The 18533-nt window shown below is 44.5% G+C and overlaps 1 protein-coding gene across 1 annotated transcript; it reads left to right on the top strand.

Annotated features, from left to right (window-relative positions):
- Positions 1-2: 2 nt before the first annotated feature.
- Positions 3-14232, top strand: EAF1 (ELL associated factor 1). Its single transcript, XM_014859470.3, has 6 exons — positions 3-396; positions 2302-2396; positions 4263-4399; positions 6015-6205; positions 7862-8095; positions 10914-14232. Exons 1-6 carry the CDS (start codon positions 3-5, stop codon positions 10958-10960), a joined length of 1098 nt encoding a protein of 365 aa, XP_014714956.2. The 3' UTR covers positions 10961-14232.
- The last annotated feature ends 4301 nt before the right edge of the window (positions 14233-18533 follow it).

The raw sequence follows: 18533 nt of genomic DNA, 5'->3' as shown, positions 1-18533 counted from the left end.
AGATGCTCCGGCCCAGTTCTTCCCTCATGGCCCCGCCCCCGCCACTTCCGCTCCGGACCCAGAAGTCCCTCCCCAGCGCCGGAAGTGCCGCGGCCTGGCTTCCGCAGAGTCTTCCCGCAGCCCGACGCGGAGGAAGGGGTTTGCTACCGGCCCCGGTTGGCCGCCGGCTGGGCTCGCTGTGCGCTCCGGAGCCGTGTCCGGGGAGCCGCGTCCTACCGGACGCCGGCGCCGGAGGCTGGGGCCGCGGCCGCGCCCGGAGAGCGCCGGTCCGGGCGCGAGGCCGGTGCGGGGCCATGAACGGGACCGCGAACCCGCTGCTGGACCGCGAGGAACACTGCCTGCTGCTCGGGGAGAGCTTCGAGAAGCGGCCGCGGGCCTCCTTCCACACCATTCGCTGTATGTCTGCGCTTCCCGCTGTCCCCTTCTCCGTCTCAGCCGCCTCTCCCACCCGCGCTGCCTCCTTTCCTCCCTCGGCCCTCCCGAGTCCAGGGTACCGGTGCCAACGTCAGCTCCCTTCTCCCTTAGCCCGGATCCTCCGGGACCTCAATTCTTGCCCTTTTTTTTTCAGCTTACTCTTCCCAAACCAAACGCGTCGTCATTCCCAACTCTTCTGCCTTGTCGTCTCAAACTCTTCTTGCGAAGGTCATTGGCCCGTTTCTTCTTCATTCCCCCACCCAGCTCTTCCTTGCCCGACCTCCCCCCTCTTTATTACTGAAAGACTGTGACCCCGCATCAGACTCCAGTTCTTCTGTCTCTAATCCATCACCTCTCTGATAACCCACTGGGGTTATCCACATTTACAGGACTCCTGTTTGCTCCTGAGCCTCATCCACTTCCTCCTATTCCATTCTCTTTTTCTATTTCCCTAGCTTTCTTTCCTCGCCGTCTTGATTCTGGCCACCCTGACACTGCGCTTCATCCCCTCTGCAGCCAGAGAATCTGCATCCTCACTGGGCCCCAGCGGAGTCTCCCTCCATCTGCTTTGCGTGCCTCTTTTGACTTTGATGTCTTTTGAGGTTGCCTATAATACCCTGCCTTTGCCTCAGCACCAAGTCCCTTGTGGATGAAGAATAAGATCAGAATTTGTGAGCCTGGAATAAGTTAAAGCTTGATCTATGTTTGGAAGCAGTAGAGAACAGGCAAGGAATGGCAACATAGTTATTATGCTGAACCTTCTTTTTCTGCATGATTACAGACTCTGTGGAGGGAGGGTGCTTCCACTCTATGTCCTGGGTAAAGATTTGGCTGTTAGGAATTGGCTGACTGAGCATCCCTCTGTGATTCACAGGCTCCTGGTTTCCCTCTTGGTAGCCCTAATTCTGGTTGAGACTTGTTTTTGTGAAAGGAGCTAGTAGATGTGACTCAACACATTGGAAGAGGGTGTGTTAAATAATGAAGTTCCATCTTTGTGTGGTCACTTGCCATGCCATCACTGTGCTTCCTACTGACAGCAGATCAGCTCTTTCAGAGGGAGGCTATTGGGAATGTGATAAGAGCATCATTTCTTGAACAGTTTACTAAGTTGATGTTTTAGTAGAGTGAAGGGCAACATGGGATTTAAGTGAGACCCTTCACATATGCACCTGGCCTGCAGTTTGAGGCAGGTGTGTGTGAAAAGGGAGTAAGATGGCTGTTCATGTTGTACTTTAACTGCAATTCAGAAACATGGGCGCAGTTAGCCTTTGGAGATACAGCTCACCCGTCTGCCCTGAACATCTACAGGGTGTAGCTTTGGTAAAGCTATGGAACTTGAGTGTGGCAAATCCTAATTTTGACAGTTCTGTGCAAAATGAAATCAGCTCGTATGATGCTGTGGCCTTGCGTATTTCACATAGGGTTTTACAATTACAGAATCTTTTTAATATGCTCGGTTGCTTTTGATCCTTACAACAACGCTAATAAAAGACCTTTTTATGGGGAATAAGGCATTAATTTTCATCTACACTTAGGGAAGGGGAATGTCTTTGCTTAATAAAATGGTATATAAATTTTAGCTTCCCCCCCTCAAAAAAATCCAGTGGGGATGAGAGAAGTATGTGGAGGTATAGATGAAATACGATTGTCCAAGAGTTGGTAATTATTGAAGCTGAGTGATGGTACACAGGGGCTCATTGTACGATTCTCTCTGTTTTTGTATATGTGAAGTTTTCCACAATGAAATAGTTTTTTAAAAATTCTAATTTACTAGTATTTTCCATTTACCTGAGTGATAAAAAAATTTTAATTCTTAAATGAGAATTCCCAGGAAGCCCTTAGTATAAGTAACCAGGTGGATAAATACTGTTTTTCCTTTCTCTTTAGATGACTTTAAGCCAGCATCTATAGACACTTCCTGTGAAGGAGAGCTTCAGGTTGGCAAAGGAGATGAAGTCACAATCACGCTGCCACATATCCCTGTAAGTTTATTCCTTTGTTGTTGTTGTTTTTAATGTGGCATCAGAGTGATTCATCATATTCTGTTATTGCAATTTTAATTTCCACTGTTTAAAAATTTCTAGATTTCGAAGCGCCAACATAAGGAAAAATAGAATTTTCCGAGGTAGGGTGGGATGGAATTAATGCTTCCCAGATGATTAAATAAAAAAATGATTCTTTGCCATTTTCCCCAAGCTCCCATTTTCCCCATTTGCTACAAAGTAGACAGGTTCCTATCAGGACACCTAACCCCTCCTTTAGACATGCATAGCTTTTCCCCCAAGCAGCTCCAAAGAGAAGAGCCCTAGGTGCCCTGTTGACGTACGGCAACAACAGTTCAAGAGTGTGGGCCAGCCAGCCAGGGTGCAGGCAGGCACGCAGGACAGGATTGACATCTTATGTATATCTGGCAAGGGGTGAAGTGCAGCTGATAGTTTCAGGCAGGAACCAGAAGTTTAGAGCATTGAGCTAATTTAGGGATGAGGAACCCAGTTAAAAGCTGAATTGAGAACCCTTGCAGAGGGAGGCTTTTTTGAAGCCTTGCCCAAGGCGGCACTCTGATCCCAAAGCCCGAGGGATCAGACAAAATACGCTTAAGACCATGTGTCATTGCATGTCACAGCCCTGTCCTGGAGCCCAGGAAATTCTTGCTAACTGGTGATAGAATGGAAAGGCTCTGGACGGGGGACCTGGGAAGCTTTGTGCTGAGGAGACTTACTTGTCTGCCAGTTCAAGCTGCTCTTTCATTACCTGTTGCCTCTGGCAGGTTACGTCATCTCTCTCTGGACCTTAGTTTCCCAAATGTAAAATGAAAGGGTTGGATAAATGGTCCCTAAGGTCGCTTCCAACTCTCAATTTTTACCGTATGAATAAGGAGTCAAGGAGCCAAGCAGTTTTTGATTCTATACAGGGGATTAGATCCTGTATTTGGCAAATATTAATTGAGTATCTACTGTGTGCTGGCCCATTACTAGGCAGGGAGAATACAATCTTGAACAAAACAAGCACATTTCTTGCTCTTGTGGAGCTTATGGTCTGGAGTTTAAATAAATACAAGAAAACATAGCACTTGTTTTAGAAAATCAAGGCTTCCCTCAGGCAGTGAGCTTTGAGCAGATTTGAAGGATGAGTAGTTAAAAGAGAGGGGCAGGATGTTGCAGGCAGAAGCCTTGTTAAAGCCCTGCGAGAAAGACCTTGAGGGTCTGAGAGAAGGCCAGCTCCCTTCTGCTCTGGAGCCTGCAGAGCGAGGGGCGAGTGGTGCAGGTGAGGCTGAAGGGCCGGCTGGCTGCTTTGAAGATTTTGTCTTTGGCCTGAGAGCAATGGGATAGCGAGTGAAGGGCTTTGGCAGCTGAGTGGTGGCACGATGTACGTACTCTGAGCTAACCAGAATGGTGAGCTCCCCTTGGGGAATGTTCTGTTGTTTACTTGGCATGAGGGGGAAGCCCTGGACCCTCCACTTACAAGGAAATATAGCGATCACTCACTAGTTTTACTTCTCATAACGAAAGCTCTACTCAGTGTCATACAAGTAATGGTTACTTTCTTTTTCTCAGTTCATACTTTACCATTATTTGTAACATTTCCTGAAGCCCTGGAAAAGTGTACAGTAATATAACCGTTCTTGATTTCTTAGAACCAGTTGAACCGTCAGATTCTTGCTATAGTATCATTTCCCCTTTCTTTATTTTTGCCTGGGAAGCCAGAGAGAGTTAAAATACCAATCAGTTATTCTGTCCTTTTTCAGTCGCTCTAATTTGGTTTGATGAGGTAGATCTCCTGTAAATTCAGTTTTGATATTCATAACTGGTGTGTGTAGTTTGATCATCTTACACTTTTGTGGCATATAGGGATCCACACCACCAATGACTGTGTTCAAGGGGAACAAACGGCCTTATCAGAAAGATTGCGTGCTCATTATTAATCATGACACTGGGGAATATGTGCTGGAAAAGCTCAGTAGCAGCATTCAGGTCAAGAAAACAAGGTATGTGAATAATCAGATACAGATTGATGTTTCTATATCTTTGCATTATCTGTTCAGTTATTTTATAAGGATGCGAGCATCTGGGTACTCAGTGTCCTGTCAACAATCTCAGCAAATCCATCTGTGTCTTCTCAGACAGGTCAATAAAATATCTTTTCCTCAAATGAGATAAAAAGAAATAATCTTTTAAGACCTGAAACATGGAAGCCATTGGGGAAAGGGGCTTACTTTATAGTTAAATCAATTCTATTAATCTCAAGATTGTTGATATAGTACCACCTAGGGGATAAAGTTTAAGTTTACAGACTTATAATTATGAAAGAATAATTGAATAATATATATTCTTGATTAGAGTGAAAACATTACTTTTTTACAAGATGTATTTGAGGTCATTATAATACCAAAATAAAACTTTGCCAATTTTTTGGAATAGTGAGCTCTCTTTAACATTTAATTTAACAGGCATTACACAGCTAATATGAAGCCAAGGAGATTTTATTTTAAAGACAAAAATTCATGGTACAAATAGAAGTAACCCAGTGGTTCTGTTACATTGTGATACAGCAATTATTGTAACATAGTAATTAAGTTTTAAAGAGAGTGGTGTAGCCTTATGTTTTTCTGTTTATGCTTCCTCAAGCCATTTTTCTTCACTCATTCCACAAGAAAACAGAAGTAGCTACCATTTGCTGAGGGGTTATCATGTGCCAGGCACTATGCTAGATGTTTTTTTGTGCATTATCTTATCTAATCTTTGTAAATAGCTTTTGGAAAGGTACTGTTGTTCTCCTTTTTAGAAACACGCAGAGATGCAGAGACTGGGGATTAGTGAGACTGATTTCCCTAAACCCGGCTCCCTCAGGCAGTGGCTGTTACTCCTCCCAGAGCTGATAGTTGTGGGCATTTCTCTTACCTACTCGGGTGTCGTCTGGGGACTAACAGCATTTTATCACTTGGATGCTTGTTTAAAGTGCAGAATTAGAATTTTAAGGCCTACTAAGTCAGAGTCTGCATTTTAATGAGCTCCCCAGGTAATTTGTGTGCACACTAAAGTTTGAAAAGTGCTAGGCCGATCCATTTACAAAATAAATTGTTAATGGGTAGGATCTTCTCAATTTGGGGTGGAATGCTTTGCTTGTCTGCCAGCAAGAGCTGGATTGTCACAAAATGAGCAAGCAGCAAATAGATAATGGAAAAATTTGCAAACTGGCCAGTATTTCAAGAGCTAGTTTTATTTAGTAACTCATACACTTGTGATTATAGCTCTGTATTGTTTACAAGTCATGTAGTTGTACTTTCTTCAAGTAAAATGGGTTCTCATGTGACATTGTATTCTACCTATCTGTTTTCTCTGCTGCTTGTTATAAAATGAGCTCCTTGAGGGCAGAAAGCCAGTTTTATTCATCTCTGTTTCTCTGGTGCATAATGCAGTACTGGAATGCAATAGACAGTTGTTGAATGAGTAGTTCATGTGATAAAATTATAAATATCAATATTTTGAAGCAGTTTGTTAAAAGCATGGAATTCTGCAGAGACTTCAGGTGCTCGGTCACCTGGACAAATGTGAGGACCACTATTTTTGCTTCTCTGACTTAATGTCTGTATCTCGTTTCAGGGCTGAGGGGAGCAGTAAAATCCAAGCCCGAATGGAACAGCAGCCCTCTCGCCCCCCACAGCCATCACAGCCACCACCGCCTCCACCACCTATGCCATTCAGAGCTCCAACGAAGCCTCCAGTTGGACCCAAAACTTCTCCCTTGAAAGATAACCCCTCACCTGAACCTCAGCTGGATGACATCAAAAGAGGTAGGGAGCATTTTCTGGAACCATGATAGCAACTTGGAGTAGGGTATTGGTGTTTCTATGGAGATCACAAGGCTCCCATGTTGATATGACGGGATGAGCATTCTCTGCCATTGAAGAGCTTTCTACAGAGTTCACCGTTCCAGTGGTGATGGAGGTGGGGCCTTTTACCACTTGTCTCATTTGCCAAGAGGGAGTTCAGGAATGGTGACTTGAGTATTGGCTGCCTTTGCAGCTTTCTGGTTAGAGGCTCAGGACTTAAACAAGCACGACTGCCATCTAAAGGTCGATGTGGCATACCTTTGAGGCTTTAGAAAAGAAAATTCCAAGGTGCTGGGAGTGAAAACTAAATGTACTGGTGTTCCTATAGTATCTAGGTTAGAGAGACATTTAAAATACCATGACGAGTGCTTTGTACTAACGCGAAATATGTAAATATGAAAGTGCCATGAGGACCAGTGGAAATGGCCATTGGCCTAGAAAGATTTAGACATCTGCTCAGGCTGTATCCGACGCATACCTGAGACAAAGAAGGTTGCTTTGGCTTTTTTCTCATACAATGGACGGTTTTAGTTGTCCAGACTCTTGGGAAGTTATGGGGGTAAATGTCATATTTCGTATTTGTAAAGTTTCATGAAAAAAATGAAATCCATAATACTAGTAAACAGGGAAAGATGAAGAGTTATCCTTGGGAGTTTGCCATTTCCACCTTATAGAAATACTGTCTTTTAGCAAACATTACTCTCTAGCTGTGCAGTTATTACGCCTCTTGATGTTTTTTCTTCGCGAGTATCGGAATGCTGCTTATGGAAGGTTTCCCCTCAGTTGAACAGGAATTGGACTATGAGAGGTTAGTTGTTACCACTTATGCTTAAGGGAACCACAGCCATTTAAGGCCACATGGTGTGTTTGGACAGGAAACTGGCCTCTTTCTGGATGGATCCTGTCATGTATCTTTACTGTATTCGGTGACATTGAAATGGTTAGCTCAAACCTGTCTTTCCTTCCCGGCTTTTCATCTGTGAAAATGCAGTACCTGATAGGCATGGCTGTCCATCAGATGTGTAAAGAGGGCTGAGGAGCAGTTGGTCCACCATTATTCTTCAGTCACCATGGTTCCTCCTGCGAGCCTCCGTTTTTCGTGGGAAGATGGAAAGGACCCCAGGGGCTGTCTGCTCTGGCCCGTCATTCTTCCGGAGTGTTTTGGAAAATGTGTTGACTTCCACCTGGGTCTGCCTGCTGGTTAGAGGTAGATCCGAAACAAGCACTCACACCTTCCAATTCCTTGTCGTATATTGTTCAGCCCCTTAGCATGATACTGCACTTCTCTTATTTGGTGTTCAATCCTATAATTCACAAATTTTGGTAGATAAAGGCAAAACAGACAATTCATTTCTTACACAGAATAGTCATTATCTGAAACAGTTTTCTTTCTGGGTGAATTTAATGTTTCCATTGTCTCCCTGGAGACAGGTTAGGTGTTTTCCTGTGTTGGTTTTGGTCATTTTGTTTGTCCATTGCCAAGTACTTGAGAAGTAGGAGTTCGTTTTCAGTTAGTCCTCGTGGCTGTTGGCTTGGCTGATTTACTGTTTGCAGAAGGTCAGTGTGCTGCCTTGAGAATGGTTGCAGACTGACCCCCGGCCTGTCATTTTATTCCAGAGCTGAGGGCCGAAGTTGACATTATTGAACAGATGAGCAGCAGCAGCGGGAGCAGCTCCTCAGACTCTGACAGCTCGTCAGGAAGCGATGATGACAGCTCCAGCAGTGGAGGTGAGGACAATGGCCCTGCATCTCCTCCGCAGCCTTCACACCAGCAGCCCTACAACAGCAGGCCCGCTGTCGCCAACGGAACCAGCCGGCCACAGGGAAGCAACCAGCTCATGAACACGCTCAGTAAGTGTGCTTTCCCTTTGCTGGCTGAGGGAGGGGTGGCATGTCAGGCTGGAGATACAGCTCTGTTTATCTTACACAAGAATCTATAAACCTGAAAATGTTTAAGGCATAAGAAAGGATCCTGACAAAGACAATTTGGAGCAGAAAGGAGTAAGTTACCAAACAGTAAAAAAGGGAAGCAGAAAACTGAAATCTGTTCTCTTTCCTTTTTTCCCACTGGCACAAATTAGGTTTTATGAATTCTGGGAAATGCTGAAACATGACCAGCTGCGTTCTTTATTTTTGCATATACCAGGCTTTAGGGTTGCTGCCTGTCAGCTTACTGTCCCCCGCCTCCAGTTCTTTTTACAGTCCCAAGAACACGGTGACTCCAGGCTGTGGTGTCCCACAGCCCACAGACCTGGGAACTTGTGCCATTAGGATAGATTTGGAGACCAACTAGCCTTGGGCAAGAGGGAAAGGAAGGGACATTGTAATGTCTGGGTGGCTTTCAATGCAGTTGATAGTAAAGCAGAGAAAAACAAGAATGAGAACAAGTTTCTTTGTTTGGAGTTGGGGAGAGTGCTGGTTCTCTACACTCTTCTCCCTCCAGAATCCTAGTGAATGTTCTCCTGTGGTATGACTTCCTTTGAGAAGGTTGGAAGGTCTGGAGGCGATAGTGGGAAAGCTAACCTAGTTGACCCTGTTACTGTGGAGCAGGCAAAGGTAGTTCTCACCCTCAGCACTACAGACATTTCAGGCCAGATCAGTCTTTGTTGTGGGAAGCTGTCCTATGCTTTGTAGGGTAGTTAAGAGTATTCCTGGCCTCTATTCTTTAGATGCCAGAAGCACTCTCCTCTTCTCTCTGAGTTACGTTAACCAAAAATGTCTGACGACGTTGCCAAATGTCTCCTGGGGTTCAAAATCACCCCGACTGGAGAGCCACTACACTAGGCCCTGCTCTTCTATCTTAGTCAGTTCAACATAGTTATGGTATCACTTAAGGATATTGTCTGCTATCCCAAGATATGGGCCCAGATTCTGGATGTCAGGGTGTACTTTGATGCTCTTTTCCGTTGGTTAGGGTTAGGAAGTTTCACACTGGGAGTTTGGTATTCATAGTGGAAAATTACCAGACAGCCACTGCAGCTTTAACTCAGTTCCTCATTTTGCCCAGTCACTGCTAAATTATTCCTTCCTCCTAGAAGGAAAGAGCAAAAAATGGCACCGTAGGTGTTATCTACCTACCTGCCTGTAACGCCTTTTAGCTCTTTATGGCTCCAGGTCCTCTTGTCCTTCAGCTCTTTGAATGGCAAGAATTTACTCTCTGCATACCTCGTATACAATAAGGTTATATACTAGAACTATTTAAACCAAAATTGTCAACCGGAACCAACTTAAAAACCCTAAAATCACAGTAAATAGCACAAGTTTGCTAAACCCTGATGTAAAAATATACAAAGTAATAATAAGGTGGTTTTCCTGAGTGGTAACCTGTATTAAATCTTCTCCCCAAAAAACAAATGGATCAGTTTGAACCTGGATCAAATCAGTTATATAAGAAATTTCAAAGCTGGATTTTCAACTCCAATTACACTGACCTGTTACATGCACATCATCTTACTTTGTAAGAGATCTTGCTCATGCTGATTAGGAGTGACCAGCTGTTGCCATGCCCCCGTTGCCTTCCCTGAGTCTAGAACAGCAGTTGTCACATTTTTTGGTCTCAGACCTCTTTATTGTAAAAATTATTGAGGACCCCAAAGAACTTTTGTGTGTGTGGCTTATATCTATCAATATTTACCATATTAGAAATTAAAACTGAGATATATTTAAGATATCCAATAATTCATTTAAAAGAACAACAATAAACTATCATGTTAACAAAAATAACATTTTTTTATGAAAAATAAATTTTCCAAATACAAAAATATTTAGTTCAATGAGTAACGTTGCTTTAAAATTTTGCAAATCTCTTTAAGGTCTGGCTTAGTAGAAAGCTGGATTCTTACATCTGCTTCTGAATTCAGTCTGTTGCCATAAGTTGTTTAGATTGAGATATATAAAGGAAATCTGGCATCACACAGATATGTAGTTAGAAAAGAAAGGACCTTGGGGTCAGATTCTTCTAAAAGGATCTCAGGGGTCCCAGGGCCCTCAGAACAAAGTTTGAGAAGAGCTGGCCTAACAATTAGCAAGTCAGAAATACAGAAGTTCACTTTTGTTGTAATCAAAGTGATATCAACTGGGGTCCTGTTGTTCTTCTGTTAGATTGAAATGTGGGGTACTTATGTTCTTCACTCCCAAAGCCTAAATTCTGCACGCTAAACCAAAATTTGAGGCTTTACAAAGCTCATTTGTTCTGACTTGAGGTTTAAAGTTAAGTGAATTTCCTGAAAAGAGGTGTACCAGGGCCCATGTTGGATTAACATACTATTGGTATAAACGGTAGTCAGCTTCCTTAACGGGAAGCCCAATTTGGTGGTGTTTTAGCTTTTATAAAGCAACTTAATGTGACCAATTCTGCTAGACAGTGAATTAGTTATTTGTAAATATTTCTTTGCTATTTATTAACACATTTAAAAGCTGTCTAGTCTATTCCTCCCCGTTCTATACCAGTAAGGAGCTTTGCTGGGCTTTGCAGGTAACAAAAATAGCATTTCTTTAAAAATGTTGACTGTACCAGTTTTGTCACTGAGCCAAATCGATTTTCCTCCCTAATTAAATTTAATTGGCCTGGTTTTACTGGGGTGTGATAGCCAAGGCAGTCAACCAAAAAATTGTGGGGATGTTGTTTTAAACTGTGTACTTTTGGTTTGATTCTGTTTTCTTTTTATAGGAAATGACTTGCAGTTGAGTGAGTCTGGCAGTGACAGTGATGACTAGAGCCGGATCTTTTGAAATCAACTTTTTGGTGCACAAATATGCTGCAAGACCAGGCTACTTTAGCACGGAGTCCATTGCCAGGAGGAAAATGTCGTGGATCAGAGACTGTAGTAGGAGTTTGAGGCTCCGGAGATCTCAGATATTTAAGTCTTTAACTTAGTGGTAATGGGTGAATTTCTCATGTAATTTTTGAACAGTCTCGTGTTTCAAAGTTTAAGTAGATCTATAGAAGAACTAACAGTTATATTTCTATTTGGTTAACACTGTTAATGAAGAACAGACAAATGTGCCCTGGTCTAGGTTACACAAAGGCCATATCTTCACCAGACTAGTGATTCAGTTTTAAACCTCAGCAACCACTAGTTTGGCCAAGTGGCCTGCACCAGTGAAATGAAACACAGTCTTCGAGGGGTAGGAGAGAGGAAAACCTTAAACTGCAGCATAGAAGTATGTTAAAACCACTTTAAATTGTTGACACAAAGTGGTAAGGAAGTTTGTCTGACCCAGCCTGACATGCCTGTGTAGAAATGGACTCCAAGATGGAGCCCAGAGTGTCAGCTGGGTCGGAGCTGGAGCTCTGCTACTTCAGCCTCCTTGTTTACAAATAAGGGAAAAACAGCTGGTTTCCAGCCAGACTCCTGGCCCCAGTCCAGGCTTTTCCCACTGCTCCCTCCCTTGAATCTCATTTATCAGAACCAGAGCTTCTTATACATGAGACTTACAGATGTACGTTGGAGCTGTTATTGGATTCCAAAAGACAAAAGTGTTGGGTACTTCTAGCTCAGATTCAGATCCAGACACCTAAATACATGAGGCTGGGTGAGCAGATTAAACCAGCAGCCACTGTGCTGATGCGTATTACTCAGTGATCGGGGCTTTTAGTTCCATGTGGATCCATACTAGGTCTTCACTCAGTGGATTTTAGTAGGGGGAGATAGGAGTGGGTGAGAGGTGTAGTGGAGAAACTTTCGAAACAAGTGAACCAGCAGCAGGTTTCCAAAACCCAGAAGCTAGATAGGAGCTCTGCAGTATGAAACGAGCACATTCTTTGATAAGGTATTTCCGTTCATGCTTTTGTACCACTGTTTGTGCCTGACGTCCAGACTGATTTCTACTTTTTATATACAACTAGAAGAAAGTCACAAGATTGCCTTCTGCAACGTGCAGTTTCCAAATGAATCTGTTGTTGCAGGAAACTGGTCGCTAGTAAATGTTCCCTATTGAGTGAATGTGTGATATATTGTCCTGTTATTAGTATGGAGTAGCCCATTTCTGTAATTTGGGTGAATATGTCTTGAGAAATTTCCATCTATGATTCAGTGGGTATCAAGAACATGAGAAATGATTTTCCTTCCTCGGGTTGCTCCACTCAGATGGCCTCTGCCTCCCCAGCTAGCGGAGGGAGGCAGTCTGGACCTACAAAGAAATTAGATGATGCGTGGTGGGGGCTTGGTTAGAGTTGAGCCTTGTAGAGTCACCTGTTTCATCACATAGTGACCCCAGTGAGCTGGAGATGTGGGCCAGGAGCCATTGTCCAGCAGCACGCTCACACCACTCTACCAAGGGTAGGTAATAGGTACATGCTGGTACCCTGGGGTGGGTTCTCAGCCCATTGTGGGGTTTCAGTGGATTTAATGGCAGATAGGAACTTATTTATAATGAATTGATAATAGCTTTATAATTCCTTGTAATGACAGCTCAGGGAAGGTGAGGGTCACGATTGGGAGACTTGAATTGTTACTGGATGTGGAAATTGTTTCACTGCTCTTAACTTGCTCAAGCTTGGGCGGGTTCCAGGAACTTGAACTGAAAATATCTATCTATGCCTCTTTTTCTTTATTTTTTCTCCCAGAGTCTTGATTATATAGACAGAACTGTGGTTTTTGGCATGTCGGGTCAAGCTGTTTGTTTCTATAGGAAATGCTTGCATGTGGCACTGGGGCTTGGTGAGTCAAGCTTTCCAAGCTTCAGACCCTCTCCCTGTCATCCATCCCACTTGGCACCACACCGTTTCCTCCAGCACGGCTCCCGTGTTGTTCTCTGCACAAAGCCTTCGGTGGTTCTCTCCCCCCGCCCTCCAGCTTTACCCACCAGGGGAAGGAATCTTTTCTTTTTGGAAGTCAAGCATTTGGCCTCACAGACTATTACTCACGAGTACCCTCATGCCAGCCAAACTGGATTTGTTCTTCCTGCCTCCGTGCCTTCTCAGTCTCTCCTCCCCCTCCCCACCAGTCCTGCTCCCGAGGCTCTGTAGGCGGTAGTCTTCCTGGACTCTGCCTCTCCTTTCAGCCGCCTGGAGTGCTGTGCGTACATACTGACTTTCCTCTTGCTTGAGTCTGGTTGGTGTGAAGTCTTAAAAGCAGCGACCATCATTCTCATCTCTGTTCCCTGGGTGTCCACAGGAATAGACATTCAGATGCTTTTAGCCTGCTGGGGAGGAGGCAGAAAACCAACCAGTGGAGTACAGAGGGTAGACAGAGAGAAAACATTCCAGGCATTTGGAGACAGCTGAAACTATCCATGCTGATTTTCATGATTTTGAAGTCTAACTGAATTGTTAAAATTTCTTTTTCTTTGTCCCATACAATGGCTGCTATACTGTGGGTCATTAGGTGAGGTGTAAAGACTTAAGTCCAAAGTACCCAAGGAGCCATGGAAAGTAAAGACACATAAAGACGTGATTTGGGGAAACTTAATACAAACAAGCTAGAGATTTGTAATGATGCCACTCGTTATTTTATTTCTAGAGCAAATCATTTTTTCTGTGTGTGGTGTTAATATGTATGTGCTTCAGTGGTGGGAAAACTTGAAAATACCAAAATCCTTACTTCTCTATTTGAGAAGCTGGCTAAGTGGGGTATGTGTGGCCGTGGCGGGGGGGGGGGGGTGAGATATATTTATTCCATTATTTTGGAAGAGGAGTAGTCTGTTATGTGGATATCTATTAGGTACAGCCAAATTGGATGTGTCCGTTTGGCAAGGAGGGTAGGATTTCTGAAACTCAGGCGCTAACCAGTAGGTTGGAAGACAAGACCATTGAATTGAAGTGTTATGAAATGTGTATTTTTGTTGCTCCTATTATTTCTGTCTTGGGTTCATTGTCTCATTCTTTAATAATTTTTAAAATCTTGTGCTTGAAAGTTTATTTTGCTTAATTATGAAGTAGATGTGCATGTTTACATTTATGTAAAATATTTGCTGTGAGAAGTTTTTTTGGTTTATTCTCTTAAAAGATCACTGTATTTAAGTGAAAAATGAAGGTCAGCAATGCACTTCATGTCTTAGTGGGTTTTATTTTTTACTAGAAAGCTATGAAACATGTAGTGTTCTTTTAAGAATCCTTTGTGCTTAAGCCTGATTGTCTAAATTGATTCCTTTTTAGTTTTCAGTTTATGATCATTAGACATACACCTCAGTTTTAAAAGGTGTGAAGTTCAAAACTAAAGGATGACCTTAGTCAGCCACATGGCATCTGAGGCCATTTCCTTGGTCTGGAAAGGCAGGCTTAGCTTTGGGTCTGAGAACCATGAAAGGGTTAAACTGAATCCCTACACATCTCTTGGCTTGTTAGCTCACCATTCCCCCCACCTGGAATGCCATGCCACCCATACGTACACGCATGCACCTCTGAGCCCCAGTTGACACCCGCTCGCTGGAAGGATCCTGCCTCCTGCTTCTATTCCACACCTCTGATATAGCAATACCCATGCCTGTCTTGTGGTCTTGGCTCCCCTGATAAACTGCGAACTCCTAAGTGGGTACTGACCATATTCCTTTTTTTAAAATTTAATTAATTTATTTATTTTTGAGGAAGATTAGCCCTGAGCTAACATCCACTGCCACTCCTCCTCTTTTTGCTGAGGAAGACTGGCCCTGAGCTAACATCCGTGCCCATCCTCCTCTACTTTATATGTGGACGCCTGCCTCAGCATGGCTTGATGAGCGGTGCCATGTCTGCACGTGGTGCAGCGGTTAAGTTCACACGTTCTGCTTCGGCGTCCCAGGGTTTGCCGGTTTGGATCCCATATTCCTTTTTAATTCTCTGTGGTGTCTTTCACCTAACGGATGCTCCATAAGTTTGGATTGAATACAGTTACACCTTAAGAGAACTCGGCTGGGAATCCTCTGCTGCTTATTCTGCAACTGGCTCCTATTTCCTCAGATGGAGATGGGAGTTAGACTTGAACCAGGACTCTCAGTGGGGAAATAAGTGGTAGTGTTTGATCTTCTGCTAACTGTTGGCACTACAATGACATGTAATGAACCATCCCCAAACTCAGTGGCTTAAAATAATAAGCATTTATTTTGCTCACAGGTCTGGATTAGTGATTTACACCAGAGTGGCTGGACAGTTCTGGTCTTGACTGGGCTCCTTCATATGCCTGACAGTTGACAAATCCAGTTGATCTAGGATGGCCTTGGCCAGCACAACTGGGGCAACTCAGGTCGGCTCCATGTGTCTTATCCTCTGGCAGCCTAGCCAGGGCATATTGTCGAGGCAAAGGCAGAGATGCTAGAGTGAGAGAGGAAACACAACTGCCTCTGTCACAATTGCTAACATGTCTTTGGCCAAAGCAAGTCACAGGGCCAAGATTAGAATCAAGGGATGGGGAAATAGACTCCACCGGTTGATGGGAGGAGTTGTAAAGTACGTTAGAAAGGTGTCGATGTGGGGAGGTATAGAACCATGGCTATTATTGCAATCAGTCTACTACCTCCACGTACCCCAGCTCTCCACCATGGTTGAGAACCCTGGACCATGTGATCACCGAGGCCCCTCCTAGCTCTGGCGTTTCTCCTGGCATGAGGATAGATTTCTATTCATGTTTCCTGCAGAGGGCGCCAAACCCAAGCCAATGGCTCCTCTAGGCTTGGCGCTTTCCTCCTGATTCACTGCATGTAGTTTGCTTCCTTCCTACCCTTTCTAACCTAGAGTACTATTCTGGTTATCTATTGCTGAGTAACAAACTACCCCAAAACTTAGTGGCTTAAAACAGCAGCCATTTTATCTCATGGAATCTGCTGGTTAGGAATTAAGACAGAGCTTGGATGGGCAATCCTGCTCCTTGTGGCTTCAGCTGAGATCCCTCACTGGTACTCGGTTGGCAGGTGGACACGACTGGAGAGTCCAGGTTGGCTTCACTCACATGTCTGGCGCCATGGTGAGGATGGCTGGAAGCAGGCTCATTTGAGACCATCAACCAGAGGGCCTACATGGCCTCTCTAGCATGGCAGTTTCAGGGCTGTCAGTCTTCTTACGTGATGGCTGCTTTCTCCTAGAATAGAATGTGTGTTCTGAGAAGCTGCATGGCCTTTTATGACCTAGCTTAGGAAGTCACATAGCATTCCATCTACAGTATTCTATTGGTCAAAGCATCAAAAGCCCACCTAGATTCAAGAGGGAAGGACATAGACTCCACCTCTTTAATGGGAAAGTATAAAAATCTGCTCACTCAAGTTCCCACTTTTCCTCCCTGTATTTTTGGTCTAGTCTTCTGTAATATTCTCAGATGAGACCTCTCCCTAGAGCAGTGGCTCTTAAAATGTGGCCCCTGGTCCAGCAGCATCAGCATCCTCTGAGACCCTGTTAGAAATGCAAATTCTCAGGCCCCAGCCTAGACCTACTGAATCAGAAACTTGAGGGTGGGACCCAGTAATCTGTTCTGACAAGCCCTTCACTTCATGAACCCTAAAGCTTGGGAACCACTGACCCAGGACAGAAGTCTCTTGGTGAGCCTCAAGTGATGACCCATGACTGCCTTCAACTTCCCATCCTAGATGTTGGATTGAGGGTAACCTGGGTGGGGCATGCAGTGGAGTGTGGTGCTGTTTATGGGTTGGAACATTACAAACAAGAAAATTCACCATTGCCCTTAAAGAAATTACAGGGGCCAAAATAACCACAAATGAAATTCTCTTAAGATGATACTAGTGTCTCAGCAGTAGAATTTCAGTGTTACATGGGCCCCTGTTCATTTCTAAAGAGAGTGCAGCAAAGGGGGACAGAGGGCAGGGGAAATAACCAATTTGTTCCTTTATGAGGTGGTTCCTTGTAGACTTGTCTGACTCAAAAAGTCAGCTGTCTGGGGCTGAAATGAACTCAGATGAACCACCATAGAGAAAGCCCCTCTGATAAAGGCAACGTGAGTTCTCTTCCTGTATTTCTCAGCGGGGATTGGATGAGGTGGGGTGGGGAGTCCTTAACCCACTAGTCTTGTGTGATTTGCAACCCTCTCAGAGTGGTTAGAAATGAAGATGCTGGCAATAAACCACACTCCTGGGTCCTCGGGGCCCATCAGTGGTAACTATGGGTAACTCATGTGTAACAGTCTCCTTGGCAAATCACCAAGGTCCTTGACCTGTGAGCTCATTGTTACCACACAAATGGAAGATCTGAGTTTCACTGAAAATTTAAATTGCTTCACTCTACTCTAGGGAAGAGATGGGGCCAGCAGCTCAAGTAAAGCAGTCATTGGGCCGCAGGTTGGCCCAGTAATTATAACGAGGTTTGGCGATTCTTAAGCAGTTTGACACATATGTGCCCTCTATGCCCCTAATTGAGTGGTGGATGACCGGTATGTCCCACGATGCTCAGAAACTTTGTCCTGCCCACTTCCCAAGCACCAGTTCCTAAGTACTAGTTACCAAGCTTCCTTCAAAGACCTTACTTTGCTTGCAAACTTGTCACTCAAACAGCTTTGCAGGAAGATAGAGAAGAGTCCTGTGGCCAAACCCCATCCCCACACTTTCCTGGATATGGTAGGAGCTTCTGGGCTGGCCCAGAGAATCCCAACCACAGGAAGATCTGTGGGGATAGTTGAGCAGAGCTCGGGCTTCTATTGCTGATGAAAGAACCAGTGAAAAAACCTGTCCAGACTGAGTGAAAGTCAGCCCTGTGCCCTGCCGTTTGTGAGACTCCTGGAGCCGACACTGAAGCCAGCTGCAAGTTAACAGGGAGCAGTCTTTCTCCCAAGGTCACCGCTACAGCTCAAAAGTGTCATAATCACTCCTTTGAGTGACTCCTGCTTTCTTTCCAATGACATACCCAGCCTTGCTTTGTCACGCCTGCCACCTGAACAAAAATCACTGCAAAACTGTGACTGAAATCATGGACTGTCAAAACTTTGCAGTTTGCAAGCCTCTCAGTAAGAACGGAACATTCCACTCTTGCCTGGAAGACCTGAGCCGCGTGAGTCACTGACACACAGAAGCAGTTTCAATTTCCACCCTGATGCAGAACTTTTTTTCAAAGATTGGCACCTGCGCTAGCATCTGTTGCCAATCTTCTTTTTTTTCCCTCCTCTTCTCCCCAAAGCCCCCCAGTATATAGTTGTTTATTCGAGTTGCAGGTCCTTCTAGTTGTGCTGTGTGGGACGCCGCCTCAGCGTGACCTGATGAGCAGTGCCACGTCCACGCCCAGGATCCGAACCAGCGAAACCCTGGGCCACCGCAGCGGAGTGTGCAAACTTAACCACTCGGCCACCGGGCTGGCCCCTAGAACTTCTGATAGGGGTTCTCAGGTACCACATTCTGCGTTTTTCTTAACTTTGTAGTTTTCCAAGGAATCAGGACC

The sequence above is a fragment of the Equus asinus genome, chromosome 21 (genome assembly GCF_041296235.1).
Source record: "Equus asinus isolate D_3611 breed Donkey chromosome 21, EquAss-T2T_v2, whole genome shotgun sequence".
Classification (NCBI taxonomy): Eukaryota; Metazoa; Chordata; class Mammalia; order Perissodactyla; family Equidae; genus Equus; species Equus asinus.
Note: the sequence above shows the minus strand (reverse complement) of the source record. Positions and strands in the feature narration are given on the sequence as shown.